This window comes from Falco naumanni, chromosome 7 (assembly GCF_017639655.2).
Source record: "Falco naumanni isolate bFalNau1 chromosome 7, bFalNau1.pat, whole genome shotgun sequence".
Taxonomy (NCBI): Eukaryota; Metazoa; Chordata; class Aves; order Falconiformes; family Falconidae; genus Falco; species Falco naumanni.
In genome coordinates this window covers 13020961-13036900 of record NC_054060.1, presented here as the reverse complement: position 1 = coordinate 13036900, position 15940 = coordinate 13020961, and the positions used below count along the sequence as shown (strand labels likewise).

Genomic DNA, 15940 nt, shown 5'->3' with positions numbered 1-15940 from the left:
CGTTCCCGCTCAGGCTGTGCCCGGCTGGGAGGCCCGGTGCTACCGGCTGTCCGAGAGCCCACCCCACCCCGCCGTGAGGCGAGGCGAGGCGGGCCCGCCGCCCCGCACGGCCCCTCAGGTGAGGGGGCGGCGCCGCCATCGGCCCACGGGGGCGGGGCGCGCGCGGCGCCCTCATAGGCGGTGGCCGAGCGGCGGCTGCGCCCTGCGCGGCCATGGACTACGCGGGGTTGGCGGAGGCGGCGGCCGAGAAGATGGGGCGCTACCGGCGGGACCCCGGCGGCTGGCGGGGCTGCCGGCGCACGGTGAGCGGGCGGGGCGGGGGGCTGCGGCTGGGGCGGGGCGGGGGCCGGCCCGCCGCGGCGGCTGAACGCTGCCCCTTCCCCCTTCCCGCAGAGCGAGGTCTCGGTGTCCTGGAGGCCTTCGGTGGAGTTCGCTGGCAACGTGTGAGTAGGCCCGGCTAGGCCGCGTGCGGGGCCGCCTGCGCCGCGGGGTGCGGGGGCCGGGCAGGGGAGGACAGCTCGTTTCGGTTTCGTTCCGTGCCGCCGTAGGTACAGGGCGGAGGGGATCCTGCCTGCTAGCCCCCGGGATGTCTGGGAATGCATAAAGCCGGTGGCCGGCGGGCTCAGGACCAAGTGGGACCAAAACGTGAAGGACTTTGAGGTCGTCGAAGCCATCAGCGATGTAAGTTCTGTAAAAGCTGTTCTGGTGCGATGGATGCAGCGTTGTGTTCAGCAGCACCGGTGCTGCACAGACCTTCCCGTTGTAGCGCTGCGTGAGGCAGCCGACGTGTGTGCAGGGAGTTAAAAAGGTCCAAGAAATTGTACAACCTGTCTGGATCAAGCTGACAGTACTGGGATTAGGAATGATTAGTGTGTCCCCCCAGATTCCATATGTTCTCTAAATAATGGTTTATCATTCTGAAAGGAGCTACTGATTCCTTCTTGGCTGAATACCGCATACTCAAAATATGTGAATGTGTAATCTACGTTGTTGTAGATGCTGCAAATCAAGCTAAGCGTGATTATTTTTAACAAGCTGTTTGCGAGGGAAAAGAAGGTTTCCTGAATACGTAGACTTAGATAAGCAGCGAAGCATTCATGTCATCAGCCATTAATTCTGGCCCCATCTTTCACCACAGCAGCATGCGATGCTCTGCACCGCGCATGCCGCACTCTGCCTTTTACTGGCAAACTGACCTTGGGACCCAGCGCTTTGCCTTAGTGTCTCTATCGTTAAAATGGAGATGCTGTACACAGAGTATTATAGATGAAAATGCTATGTATGCAGTAGTTTCTGCTGCTGTAGTTATGCAGTCCGTTTTTCTTTACAGCGTGTCAGAACCTTGAAAGGGTATTGTATTTAGATCCCCAATTCTGAAGTGAATGTAGGTGCTCAGAGGCAGCCAGGGTGCAAACACAGCCAGTCCCAGGAATGTTCAGTGGAAGTTATGGGAAGATTATTTTTCTTGTGGGAGTCTTACAGGCATTTAGTATTAATTACAAACTTCAGCTTCATGAATGTTGCAGCCCGCCACTTGAAATTTGTAGACTTTACTAGGCTTGCCAGCACTTACCAGTGTAGTGGAAACCTCTGTTTTGGGGAGCCTGCCACCGCAGAGCCTCACAAAAGGGGATGGTAGTGTTAAGGTTTCTCCAGTGTATCAAGCTGTATTCCCTGTGACAGGATATCAGGAAGTTATCTTTGTTAACTGTTCTGTGAGCATAGATGCGTCAGATTTGATTTTCAGCATCCTTTGTGGTATCTGTTCTTAATCAACCTGGAAGCAACACAACAGCACTCTGTTTTTCTCCATTAAACTGTCTTTGGTCAACATACCATGGTGCCTTTTGACTGTGCTGATTCGCATTTTGTTCAACAAAGGGTGTAACAGAACTCCTTGATAAGTGTAGAAAGCGTAACTGAAAGAGTACCAGAAAGTACAGGGGGGTTTCTGCTGTACTTTTTAAAGCATCAACTGGCATAACTGTTTTGTGATTTCCAGACTGTCTCTGTATGCAGAACCACAACACCTTCAGCTTTCATGAGGATTATTTCCCCAAGAGAATTTGTGGATGTGGTACTAATCAAACAGTATGAAGATGGGATGATGCTATCTGCTGGTAAGATGCTTGTAGTCTTAACGTGTTCATGTTAGGTTAGGAGGTAACCGACAGCTACCAGTAATAATAAGTAACATGTTGTTCAGTACTTGTTGATCTGATCTTGATCAGAAGATAAAATACTACTGGTCTCTTTACATTGTTGTTGTCAGAGTGTGTAAGTCATCTTAACATTCAGATAATAATGATACTGTTGATCTATGCTTTCTTTCCTTGCTATGCTTTCGAGATTGAATAAGTATTTAATTTACTACTAAGTTCTGGGTTTGTTTTTTTGTGTGTGTGGTGGTGGTGTTTTAAGAATTTACATAAAAGGAGTCCCATTTAGGCTAGATCCTGGTTTAACATTTTCTGCACAGCCTCTAGGTTTTGGTGAAACTATTGAATAAATGTACCACTCCTGTATGTGGATATAATTGTTCTTGTGAAACCATATAAGGGGCTGCCGCTGTGTGGAAGGACATTTCTTTTGGGTTTTCACTTTCATCCTGTTTGTTAAAAGTCGGTGGTTTTATTGCCCCACTGTTTAGCTGTCCTATTTTCCCATCCTGTTCAGGAGTGCCTTGGCAAGAATTGCTGGAGTGCAGCTTCTGAGTAGTCAAGTGGCATATACCTCTGTGGCATTGATTTGTTGGAAGTAGCTAGAATGACCTTTCAAGAAAAGTAGTGCTGTCACACAACATGGGTTCAGTGAAACTCCCTCAAGTGTCTTGATGCTTAGCACAGAGCTCAGTGACAGCTGCTTCTGAATTAAACACTTCTTTGATTTCCCTATTCAGTGACCAGAGTGGTTCCTTTTAATGATCTTTTCTGACCAGTTGTGTGGCACAGCCCCACATTGAAAAGGTTATGCTGTCATTCTTCTTAAATATATTCTCAGACAGTGAGTTTGCTTCTCAAGTGGTGCTTTGGGTACCAAGGTCTATTTCCCATCTTCTGTGAAAATGACACTTTTCTTGTATGCTTTATCTTATAGCCACCAATGTGGAACACCCACTGTGTCCTCCTCAACCAGATTTTGTGAGAGGTTTTAATTATCCCTGTGGCTGTTTCTGTATACCTCTTCCAGGGTAAGAAACAATCCATTTCAATGTTGTGTATTCTAAAGCCATTCTTGTCCGCTGTGTGCTGTGTTAATGCGTATGTAGCCACCTGTGATCTTTAGGCTCTTGGAATTGGCATGTTTCTGTCTTCCTTTGACTGATAATCATTATGACTGGTGCCCTTTTTGTTCTGTTTCTTTTGTGGAATGTATTGGTCTCCATTTCCTGGACAGAAGTCTTTAATGTTACAGGAACCATCATGATGGTAGGATTCTTGCTGACCTCTTAAGCAGAAATTCAGCAGGACATAGAAGTATGGCCTTTAACTTTTGGTAAACTGGTATCTGGTTGTTTATTACACTGCCATAATTTATAAATAGTCATGTACCTAATTAGTTTGTGTACCTAGTTTAACTTGATGCGTGGGGATAGCCACATTCGTTGACATTTGGAATTAATGCCTGTTGTTTGATTTAAAAACTAAAAAGTACTTAGAAATATCAATCCTCAGACTATACATATGAGAGTTATTGTAAAGTTCTTAATGCTTTTAAACTGCTGACTATAAAAACACTTGCATTGTCTTTGCAGGGAGCCAGACAGGACTGAACTCCTCAGTTTCTTTCAGACTGATCTTGGTGGCTATCTTCCCCAGACGGTGGTGGATTCCTTCTTTCCAGCCAACATAGCTGGATTTTACAGTAACCTGACCAAAGCTGTTAAGGCATTAAAAGCATGAAAAGACCAATTGCTGATCTCACCAGCCAAGGAAAAAATCTGGCAGCTTGAGGGTAGAAATAGGAAGTTGGCCTACAGGACCGTTCTGCCAGCAAAGATATTTAGGAAAGGTGAAAGGTGAACAACGACTTGAGTAAACTTTTAAAACAGCATTTTCTACCTATCTTTATGTAAACCAGCGCATTCTTTTCTAATATGTATTGTTCATTTTCATTATTGGAAAAATACCACTCCAGAGCCCAGAATAATCCTGGAGGCAGCACTGGTGGCTGTCTGCAGGGAGAAGATGCACATACTGGATCTGTTCTTGGCCATATTCTTGTCAGGGTCTGTGAGGAAGGGCATTGGTAAAATCCACTTAGCACTACAGCATTAGCCAGGTGCAGGTCAGTCCTGGTTTGTCTCTGCAGCTCCCCATAGGCTCCTGCGGAACAATGTTCTTTCCCCAGAAAAAGAGGTAGCTCTTACGCTGCCAGCACTCATATAGCTGCTAAGATGCTTCAGTGGGTCCAAGCCAGCAAATGTGAAAGCCAGAACAAACTGGGTTGTGTGGAGGATCCCACTTGCTTTTTCCAGCAGTACTAATGGTAAATACGCCTTAATGCTTTTTTACCTAAATTGAGGTTTAGCAGTGCAAACTCGTTCCTAGGTCTGTGGGCTGGCAAATAGACACTCTTCCTTTCTCCCCTTTGTACCAAAACCAGTGATTCCCACAAAGTCATGAAACAAACTGCACTGTTGTAGTGGCAATAAATGAAGCACTTTACTTGTCATTTTTTAAACTGTGCTTGAAATGACTATTTTGAACTGCGCTTTAATGTTTTTTGGTCTCTTGCGGTGCGAGGTATTAACAGGTAAATAAACTTTCTGTAGCTTTGTCTTAACAGGCCATGAGGATGTTGCTTTTTTTTTTCCTAAGACTTGATTTGCCTCATAGCACTATCTTGGGAAATCAGCTCCTGATCTTGTGTGCAGTGATGTGTCTAGCTTTAGAAAATATTTATAGTGCTGGTTACTGCAGGAATGTCAGACATTACTATAGATTACATATAATTACAAAAGGTAAAATAATTGGTGAATTAGGAATTTAAATGCAGGTTGTGATTTTAATGCTGTAACTTGGTTAGTTAACAAGGTTAATACACTCTGCTTTCTGTCCCTGTATTTGTTTTATATTTGGTATAGGGCATGGACTTGCATATAAAGTTTCCCACTGTCAGTCTCACCCTATGGAACAGATTTTTCAAGGAAGCGGTTTTTAATGTAGTGTCCTTTGTGTACAAAGATACAAAAAGCTTTTATCAGTGTGATGAAATAAATATTTTTCTGCTACATCTTGCTGGTTTTCCTGTATCATCCTTTAAAATGGTTCCTCATGCACCTGCTTTTCCATCAAGGAAATGTAAGAGCGACTTAGACTTCCAGCATTTCTCTGAATTTCAAGTCAACGAGAGGGAAAAGCTTTCACTCCCATTTACACTCCCCATTAACTGAGGATAGAAGTGTTTTGGTGAGAACACTCACCGTCCCAGCTTCTTTGCCCTTAGTTGGTCTTTTATTTCCAATTGCTGTTTTCTGTACTTAGGAAGAGTAACAAATCTACTGAGGAGAGATTTGGGCCCTGATATTATAGAGGTTCATACGTATTTATCTAAATGCACTGAAGTTGTTAGGCATGAAATGTACTATCTCAGCAAGTCTTTGCAGGATTATGATTAATTTAGCAAAATGTTCAAGGAGCAGAGCTCAGGTCAGCACTCGTTATTCCTCCAAGTAAACCTTTTTCAGACAATGGGGCTTTTTATTAGCTATTTACTATATATTTAGTATTTTCTGTTCTATTGCTCTGAGCAATACAGGTGGTAGGTGAGGCTCTTCCTTGGAATAACTTAAGGATCCTTTTTTCTGAGTGCTCAACGCTTTCTATCCAGAAGGATTTAAGAGCCCTTAACATTCAGCCTTCTGCCCTGCCAAATTGGAGATGGAAATGTCTTGGCAAAGATCATCTTGTAAGATCTTGGAGGACTCCCCAGTGAGACATGCTGCCTGTCACACAGTATGTTTTGACTTCTTTTGATCTTGGTAGATGCCAGGAAATGCAGAGGCATGCAAAAAAGCCTGAAAAACTTTGGAAGTGAAGTGAGAGGAGCACCTCTGGAAAAAAAACTAAGATCAAACCTGTCTTGGTGGTTCAATGTCATTTCTTAAATTGATGAAATTTAATAGCTCTTTCAGGTAAGGACACCTTCGGCGGATGGCATTGAAGTAATTAAGGCGTTCTGTGCTATGGCTGTAGTTAGTCCCATCTGTGGTGTTGAAGTTACGCAACTAACTAAAAAGCATGATCTGTCTTTCACAGGAAATAGCTTAACAGTGCTAGAGTTCAGACCTGCTTTTCTGTACGGAAATCATGTTTTTCCTATATTGGTAGTATGGGCAAGTAGCTGAAAAATCTTAGAATCTTTTATATGCACCAGGCCTTTAGACTTCGTTAAGCCTAAGCCAATAGCACAGGTTAAGTTAAATAAAAAAAAAAAATCTAAACAATAATAATAATTAAAAAAAAAATCAGAGTTTCATGAAAGTACCAGTTAAAAAAGAAAGATGCTCTCTAACTTTTTTCTCCCATTTTGGTTGCTACCCAATTCATAGAAATGTTTTGAGGACTGTTTGGTTGTTTTTCAGAAAAGACAACTCAGTTGAGAAGGGGTTTGGGAGTGTGGGGGTAGATGGTTCGTCAAGAATATTCTTTCAAGAATTAATATAGAATTGTCTTGGGAGGAAAGGCCAAAGCAAGTTGTATGCCTGGATTCAATTAATACCTTCTCCTGTCCATCCTATTTTCCTTTCTTTCAATTGCTGTTTCTGTGACATCATGTTAAGTGCACGGAAGGTAGCTTCTGAACTCCTGCAGTTTATGGTTTGGTGAAATTAAGTAATCGAAGATGGGTGCAGCAAATTCCCAACTGTGGGAAGGTGAACAGCCAAAGAACAATAACCAATGCAGTCATCTGACTTTCATCTGGCGAGTCACTACTTCCATCCTGACGTTTCATCTCTCCCTTTAGTGTGGAGTGTGTCAGAGAAGACCAAATGGATGCAAAAGACCATCTTGCCATAGATGCGCATGTATGGTAGAATTCCATACAGTGCTTAGAGAGCACCACCAAAATGCCAACAGCAGCATTCGAAGCACAGATTTCTTGCCAAGTTATTTAGTATTTCCAAAATAAATATTTGGTTTCAGAACTTCTGATTCCCAAATACTCTCATTAGTACTTTCCCTTACAAAATGAACGCAAAGACATTTCAAAAAAATTGTGTGGTTAGAAGGTAAGGCTTGGTTCTAAATTGTTACTCTCCTGCTGTAGTCCTCTGAGACTTCTGGCCAGAGGAAGGTCAGGAAAACCATTATATTACCCTAAGCTTCTTGCCTCACCCTTGCAATACCCTGAGATACTCCTTTCCCACTGCCACCCTGTGTTGGCCTGATGGAGTTGAGATGGTTCTGTCAACTAGTAGTACAAACCTTGACAGGTTTTGGCTGTCCTGGATGTTCTGTGGTTTGAATAGAAAAGCTGGAGTTTTCTAGGGCACGTTGTTGTTTTGACACTCAAAATTGCATTCCACTTTCTCTGCCCTCTACACATTCTCTAAAGCTTTACACATTCTCTAAGGCAATGTTTAGCTGTAGGCTGGTAGACTTATTTCTTCCTCCTGGGAAGGTAAGGCAGGGAGCAAGACTTGTAGAATAGGACTGGAGACTTAGCACAGAATGTCCTTCTAGTATTTAAGTTAATAGCTTAGAATAGGGTAGTATTATAGCTGTCACATGTTTTATTACAACCAGTATATTATTAATAAAGTTGTTATTTATAATTCTGCACTTTGTAACAGTGTTTCTGAATGTTGAAATAAGAATCATGCATATTTTGTGCACATCTTAGTTTATCCCAGATAGCTTGCTCTGTTAACTGGCAGTACAATCATGTACTTTTCATATGCGCTGAGTATCTTGCTATGCTAGCCAAATGGCTGCAAGTAATGAAATCCTTTTTTCTTTGTAATGTTGGCAGTAGTGTAATTCCTCCTCTTACAAAGTTTCAGATGACTTGGTGGTAACAGAGCTTGGATTCTTCCTCTTGATGATAGCTGTGATGGGCCCATCAGGTAATGCCTTGATTATATTCCATGCTTCAAAACGAGTGAGTCCTTGCATGGCAGTTGTGTGCACTTGTAATAGCTCATCACCAGGCTGAACAAGGCCGCTTTGTTCTAACCTAGTCCCTGGAGAAAGAAAATGAATTTCCTTTAATTCTGCAGGTGGAGGAGGCTTTAATATATCTTTCACTTAGTATCACCAGCACGTTTGGTATAAACCACCTGGTTTCAGCAGGCAACAAATTACTGGCACTGTACAGAATAATGCTCCATTTACAAAAAATACCATTTTCATGTCTATAAATCAGCAGTTGGTTATGAACTGCTCAAGTTTGCGTCAGCTAAGAACCTGCCATGTACATATTTAAGTGTATTTACCTCTAAATATCCTATTGATGATGATGGGTTTATCTCCATGAATAGAGCCCTTCCCTCCTTCCAGACTGAATCCTAAACCGGCAGGTGTTTTTTCAAGACTTACAGTGCAGATTGTATCTTCAGTTGCTGGAAAAAAATGGAAGGTTAGCAGATGGGCACTGCATAGCCTGAAGAGCTAAAACATCTGCCGCAAAAAATGAACTTCTGTTTTGTTTGCAAAGGCACCATAAACTGCCAAACGAAAGAGAAAACTATAGCCTTTAATTCCTCTTTTTGTCATTGTAAGGCCCTCTGGGGTGCTGGGGAGAGAAAGCTGTGCTGGAATTCATAGCAGAATGGAAATACAAGCTGGTGACATTTACTAGAATTACAAAAATTGTTCAGTGAACAAAATTTAAGGTAAACATACTTGACTTGATGTTTGTTTAGAAATTGTTATCAACTACAAAGCTGCTAATGTTTTGTATGTATGTATGCTATGTAAATGAAGCTACAGATGTCCAGATCATACTTTAGAAAAAAGCCACAAAAATATCTTAAGAAAGAAAGGTTCTGCAAAAATCTGACCTTGCTATGTTTCAGATGTAGCCACCTGCTATATCAAACAATAGCACATTGTTTGTTCAAACCAAAATTCTCTTTCACAGAAAAAAAGCCTTATAAACTGGAATCTAATACTATTAAGGAATTGATGTTCACAGAGTTGTTATTACAGCTTCAATTAGTTGTGTTACTACAATAATAACCCTTGTATGTTTACAGAAATTCTTACAGAGGATCACACGGGTTTTTTCAGAGGCTTGTTTTATTTTAGTCATGCATTAATTCTTTCCTTTTCCAACAAAGTTATGCCAAATGTCTATTTCAGGAATATTCTCTTAAGCATGCTGTCTTTAATCATGGCACACAGATTTACACAGCCAATGCTGAGCTACTTTATGAACACCTGGACTTCACTTCATGAGTAAACACTTAGCAAATGGGGGCTGCAAGGTAATGCCACTGAACTTACCAGACTCTTGGGAGGCATCACTTGTTACTGAAGATGTACTAGAGCTGATTGAAACACTTAGATTTTTTTCCCCATCTGTAGCTTTTCTAGTGACAACAACAGCTTGTCTGGGTTGTCGAGCCTGTCGCATGATTGCTGAGGCATCGTTGTGAGTTGCACCTTTAAGAGACTTTCCATTAATGGATAGTACTTCATCTCCTTTCTGAATAGTTCCTTCCTGAGATGCTAGTCCATTGGGAAACACTTTGTGAACCTATTGAAGAGCCCAGTCACCACACACACACAAAAAAAAAAAAAAAAAGAGGAAAAAAAAAAGGACAAATCATTAAATCACTCAATACTCTTCACCATGTGCATTTTCCGTTCTTTGCCAGGAACAAGTTGCTTCTAGCACTTTTCAGGGCTGAGGGCTGAACAGATTTTTACAGAGAAGTTCTCCTGTGCACAGCCCTGCTCAAGCAGCTAGGCAATCCGTTTAGCCCTGGAATCAGATGGCCAAAACCTTACTGCCTGTGGTATGTACCTTGTGTTTGCTACTTCCCAACCCTCTCTGCTCTGCTAGTGGGAGGAAGGAGTAAAGAGAGTCTCCAGCTTCGAGACTCCTTACGTGTCTACCTGCTCGTGTCTACGTGCTCGCCTCATTCCTCCTGACCACCCTGCATGTCAGTTAGGTGTTGGTTACTTCCCCCTGAGGGCTGTGTGTTGTTCTGCCATGGCTTTCAGAGCTGTTGGGGAGTATAGCACCCAAGGAGACAGCACACCACTGCCAGTCACCTGGAGAGGGCAGCTCTCTGCAGAATCGTCCTGTTTTCACCCATTAAGACCATTCTTCTGACTATCAGTACAGCTGCCTACTTTGATTATGCCAAAAGCCAACTGTTGTAGCGGAAAACCAGTAAATTACATGTTTTTAGATAGAGTAGTTGGTTTTGGAGTATTTTTTTAAGACGCTACTTACTGTTATCACTTTGTTTTCTAGGTCAATACCCCCTGCCAGGCTGAATCCAAGCCCGGTATCTTCTTCTTTATGCAAAATTGTAACGTGAATATCATCAAATTCCTAGGCAAAGAAAGAAATAGGAGTCAAGAACTTCCCAATATATATGCCAAGATGATTGGAAAATCAGCATGTTGGGTTTTTTTGCCCTTTGTGCATTTTATAATGAAACTTCGTGGCATAAGCATAATACTGAGACACATTTGGTATTTGGTTTTGATTAAATTTACCTACCAGTTACCTGTTTTGTAAAATGCTGTTCTGTGTCTGAAATTATTCTGGATTGGTAAACCATCTATCAGTTGGTTTTGGACCATAAATTGAGTAATATTAAAGAGTATATGTACTGTAGAAACAGGAAATACTGTTTAATCATGTTAGAGGACCTTTTCATTAAAAAAGTGGCAAAAGAATGTGGCATGCAACTCACATGGATACAAGTGTCACAGCTTAAAAATTGCTTCTCATTTTTATTTTTTAAGTGTTCTAAGCTGTCTCTGACTGGGTCATCCAAAAGTTGATCTTGTATAGGGCAACAACTCCTGTTTAACCTAGTTTCCTAAGGAAACGTGCCTTCTCGACCACAATTTCATGATCGTGTTCAATATGTGAGCATTTGTAGTTTTATCTTTTGATATTGTATCCTGTTTCCTTTCACAACTGAATCCACTGGCCGGCTGCAACCATGCAGAGGGTACGTGCTGCTCAGAGATTGTCCTGAAAATTCCATGAAAACAGACCACTTGATATGAGAGAGGCTAATGTCCTGTTGAGGGCAACGTTGCAACACAGCTTATACTGCTAATCAGACAAAAAATATCGACATGGGATATTGACAACAAACACAAATTGATACCAGACTTGGCTTTCATAAATTCTGCTTGTCAAACTGCTTTTTTGATTGCAACATACTAGCAAAGTTTGATGTCTGTAAGAATTTGTCTTTGACATGAGAACGTGTCTACTGGGTGTTCTGATAGGCAGACGTGAATTCACTACCCACGCTCCGTGCTGTACAGACCCAAACCAGGGAGATGTGCCACTGCAGTTAGCTAAGAGAAAAAAACTACATTAGCTTAGGCTCATTGGTGCAGGTGATGCTGCTTTTGCACAGCTTGGAGTGTCTTAACACAGCAAGTGCATAGCTGCCAGCAGAAGCTGAACCATTTTCAGTGCAGAGCTCTGGATGCTATCTGTCTTCTTTGAGCATGAGCTGTCTTTGAAAGTCTTTACAGTTCTGGAATACACACATTTAAACCTTGATTTTGACTTATTTTGAGCTTTATCACAATTCTATATGAATCCAGTAAAACTAAAGGTCCCAACAATGAGGCATTGTCACAGACTGGCAACCCAAATAAAAAGAAAGGCCTCCAAATTATCAGTGTCTACTTTTCCATATGCCAACCTTATTGGCTGAATAACTGTTACCCCGTTAGTTAAATGGATATTTCTCTTGCTTAGTTATCTTTGAAGACTTCTTCAAGAATTTTGATCAAAAGAGCTAAACGTTACTACTGGTACATATTGAGACGACTGATGTCTTTATTATAATATCAAGTTGCAAAGATTAACTAGGTGCATTCACTCTACAGCTTTCTGAAATCATGCAGAAAAAGAAAATGCAGCTTTTACCTTTAAAGTTTCTTCATCTAGTGATTTGACTTCCTCTATAAGCTTTGCTAACTCCTCAGGGGAGAGCAGAGAGATGACGGACTGCCCTGACACACCGGATGTTTGAGGTGAGCCATGTTCCTGTTCCTCTTTCTCGTTGTCTGCTAGGCTCACAGTATATTCTCTCAACTCGGAGAGGCTGTCCCATTGTGACAAGAATAAAAAAGAAACGTTGAGTTATGAAAGAACATACCTACAAAAGTATAGCACAGACAATTTTGGAGCAGTCATCTTTTGATCTTATTAGCATTTAATTGAGGTGGGAGCTCCTATAATAAGTATTACAAATACAGGATCCATCACATAAAAGAATAAGAATAATCTCTTGGCTGCAGGCAAAAATGTATTTAAATTTTCTTTATCATGGAAATGTTAAAAATATTACTCCTTAAGTAGGAGAAAGTTTGAAATATGCATGTGCTTATATAATACAAATTAAAAAGAAGTCTGTTGTGTGAGTCATTTAGCTTTTGTGCTCTAAAAAGTTCTTAACTTAGTCTGTGGTATACTATTGTGTACTACTACCTTTAAATGTTAATCTGTCAGCAGATCAGCACAGATGCTCACCAATACTAATCTGTAAATCTGATTTTTAAATATGGTATCTTACTTTAGCGAAAACCCAGTATCCAGGTGGTGACTCTCAATTGCAGGTGTGAGAGAAGTCCCGTCCTCCTCCACAGAGGACTGAGACAGCGTGTCCAGGGTTTCCCATGCATTGTTTCCAGAAGAAGCTGGAGACTGAGGAAGGCAAAGCAAAGATTTCATTAAAGCAGATGACACGTGGCTACTGATGGAATAGATTTTGCTGCACTTTTCATTATATGCCTTCATCATCTCACAAGACTGCGTATCAGTAAGTGGGAAGCTTCGTGATCTTAGGCTGTGTGCTTTTGCTGCTGATACAAGATGGGAAGTTGCAATGTCTTCTGTAGTTAAGAGACACGAGGAATTTTCAGTGTTGGCATTCTTGCTTTTCTCTGAACTAGCCTCCAGGACCTTCCTGGGAGAGGAGGATCTGTCTAGGCTCTTTGTACCTGTGACCACATGTGACAGGTGCTGGCTAGTTTCACAATGTTGGAGATAGGCTTGGTCTAAATGGGCTGGAGCCGCTTCTGACCCTGTTGCAGTGGGAGGGTGTTCTTTCTGGACTGATGGTTTCAGGCTAAACCTTCGATGTATTTTTTCAGGTGACTGTGGAGCACTCAAAGATTCAAATGAGCTTATTCTTTGTTTTATTGATGATCCCCTAGGAGAGATACGGGATAAGCTGGATTGCAGTTCTCTGCTGGAAATGCTGTTGAGGTCAGGAGGACTTTGATCTGCCTGTGGTTTTAGATCTGAACTTGCTTTCCTCAATCCTTTCAGACTTTGGCGAAACCAGGCTGGCTTAGGTGCAACAGGAGGACCCTTTTTCACACTGTCATTTTCATCTGATTTTAGCGCTTTTGAACTGACTGTTTCTGATTCTGATCTCTTCAGAACTGTCTCTGAGCTGCTTCGATTTTCGTTCTCCTTCTTTGTGTCGATGCCAGCTTGCAAATCTAAGTGGACGTTGTCTTCACTCATGGTAGGATTAAATAAGCTTTTTATGCAGTCAGAAATTTTAACCCAAGGGTCTTCTGTTGTTGTATCAAGACTATAATCTACCCGTGCTTGTCTTTTGAGTATAGGCCTTTGTACCGATGAAAGTGGATTCCCTGTATTGGAGAAACATTGATTATAAGCAAATCTCCTACTTCTCCATCATCCCTTATACATGCGTTGTTATTAACTCACTAAATTTGAATTCCATTCAACCTTCCAATATGTATTTTTTTAAGTTTCTGAAAAGTTTAAACTTGTTTAAAATTCATGACTCTTGATCTGTCAAACCCTGACACTGAAATTAACTGAAAACCAAGGCTCTTCTGTGCTTATATACAAGATTCCTTTTCTAAAGGACCTGCAACTTTTAAAGGTAACCTGAATTTCTTGGGTGCTGATGTCATGATACAGGCTATAACAGTTAAAATGGCTAAAATTACAATGTTGTTTGTAGCCTATTGAAAAAGCTGGTGTTACAGTAAATTCTTTAAAAAATATTTTTTCTTTCATAACTTTATAAGTATATCCGGCTCTAAAAAGACTCTCCCATTAAGATCTTTGATTAATATTTATGCTTTCTTAAATTTTTCAGGAGTTTCCAGTTGTATTTTTCTAGTAAGTGAAAACTTAATTCTAATGTAGGAATATTTTTTACATTACAGATTGATTAAGCATTTTAGTATTAGACATGGTAGCGCTGAATGGCAGCAGACCTTTGTGCACAGTTGCACAGTTACTGTTATCTGCTTTAGTGTAAATAAAAAAAAAAAAATTTAAGGCTTTTTTTTTTAATTATCTGAGCCAGGTGTTACAGAATTACAGAGAGAGGTTGTAAGAGACCTCTTCAGATTTTCTAGTTCCCTTAACACTAAGTTTCCTTAATTCTAACTAGCACAACAAAATATTAACTTATCATCAGTGGTTTGTACCATTGTAATACTCCAGCCTTGAAACTATAAAAATGTTCTTTAGAAATGCTAAAACTAACCTTTAATATCAATTTTTCAATATAAATAAACAGTTTCATCTGAAAAAATACAGCAATAGTATACCTGTCCATAAACACATTTTTACAATAAATCATCTGTTATGCTGCTTTTAATATAGTTTCCCTTTTTTCAAAGATTAATCAATAATTTGAAATTTCACCTGTTCACCCCGAAACTTACGGATATGTGTTGAAGTCTATGTTGAATGAAAAAGATAAAGTCAGCTCATACCCATTTTGGAATCCAAACTAAATGCTACATTTAGCTGCAAAGAAAAGTTCATGGAATTAAACATACCTAAGTTTGCTTTTCTTTCTTGATCTCTGTCCAGTGGAACAGCAGTTATGTGTTCAGTATCATGTGCTGTAGGAGAAGTGGTAAAGACACTGTGGGTTACATCAGTTTGATGTCCCTCTAGCATTGGTTCTTCAGCTTCCTTCTGAACAAACAGGAAATAGAAGTATGTCAGAATGTAATTACACAAACCACTCTATATATGAATCTGAAAAAAACCACCCTTATTTTCATTTAGTTTTAATCTGATAAGATATATTGAATAGAAATCAAGCTTTCACTTCTGCTTGGCATGTAATCCTCATTGGATTTAATTTATTCTATATTTCAAGAGTGCTGGCATGATATTTTATGGTTACACTTGTAAACAGACTATGAAAAAAATCAATTAACATCTCAAAAAATTAGTAATGAACTTTATAATAGGCAGTCTTTGAGTTTATTATAATTTTCAATTTTTGTAAAATTAGCCATTCAGTAGACTTTTGCAAACTAGTCAAGCACATTTCCTCTAGCTTCATATGAAACACTTTTTTCTTCTGAAGCCTTTTGACCTTAAGCACAAGCTGGGCAAGCTAAATTGTTACTGTGGTTTCAGAGCTCTCCCTTTTTTTTTTTTGGTTGGAAACATAGGGTGAGAGGATTAGTTTGAAGTTGCAGTAAATGCCACTTTCAACATCATTTAACACATGTTCTGGAATTACTTGCTTCCCTTGTAAGCAATGATACCAAGTTACATCTGCTCTGCTGTGACACTGGAAGTGCTTTCTGCTATGTAGTTAAGCTTCAGGATTACTAATAGGAACCAAAACCAAACAGGACAGAGAGTAAAGGTCTGGAAAAATGAGATTGTCCTGAAAAAATGAGTAATTTAACAATTTCTTAGCTTTTCTGTAATGGGGTCATGTTTGTTATACAACTTTCTTATTCTAGGAGAACCTTCCTCC

At 40.6% G+C, this 15940-nt stretch overlaps 2 protein-coding genes across 2 annotated transcripts in view; one reads left to right on the top strand and one right to left on the bottom strand.

Annotated features, from left to right (window-relative positions):
• Positions 1–39: 39 nt before the first annotated feature.
• STARD5 (StAR related lipid transfer domain containing 5) lies at positions 40–5233 on the top strand. The gene is made up of 6 exons (XM_040601515.1): positions 40–302; positions 394–443; positions 549–681; positions 2003–2120; positions 3097–3190; positions 3755–5233. Exons 1-6 carry the CDS (start codon positions 213–215, stop codon positions 3900–3902), a joined length of 633 nt encoding a protein of 210 aa, XP_040457449.1. The 5' UTR covers positions 40–212; the 3' UTR covers positions 3903–5233.
• Positions 5234–7715: 2482 nt separating this feature from the next.
• IL16 (interleukin 16) overlaps positions 7716–15940 on the bottom strand; it is a 32097-nt gene continuing 23872 nt past the window's right edge. Inside the window, exons 14-20 of the mRNA XM_040601514.1 lie at positions 14997–15138; positions 12734–13823; positions 12085–12262; positions 10411–10512; positions 9453–9705; positions 8441–8566; positions 7716–8188 (exon numbers count right to left, since the gene is read on the bottom strand). Coding sequence (XP_040457448.1) covers positions 7995–8188; positions 8441–8566; positions 9453–9705; positions 10411–10512; positions 12085–12262; positions 12734–13823; positions 14997–15138 — 2085 coding nt within the window. The 3' untranslated portion in view covers positions 7716–7994. The remainder of the gene's footprint in view (positions 8189–8440; positions 8567–9452; positions 9706–10410; positions 10513–12084; positions 12263–12733; positions 13824–14996; positions 15139–15940) is intronic.

What these genes read in the sequence shown, in the direction of transcription:
- STARD5 (XM_040601515.1), top strand. Translation starts at nt 213, where the DNA reads ATGGACTACGCGGGGTTGGCGGAGGCGGCGGCCGAGAAGATGGGGCGC. An exon ending in GGCGGGGCTGCCGGCGCACG is followed by an intron (nt 303 to 393) that starts GTGAGCGGGCGG and finishes CCCTTCCCGCAG; the next exon opens with AGCGAGGTCTCGGTGTCCTG. An exon ending in TGGGATGATGCTATCTGCTG is followed by an intron (nt 2,121 to 3,096) that starts GTAAGATGCTTG and finishes TTTATCTTATAG; the next exon opens with CCACCAATGTGGAACACCCA.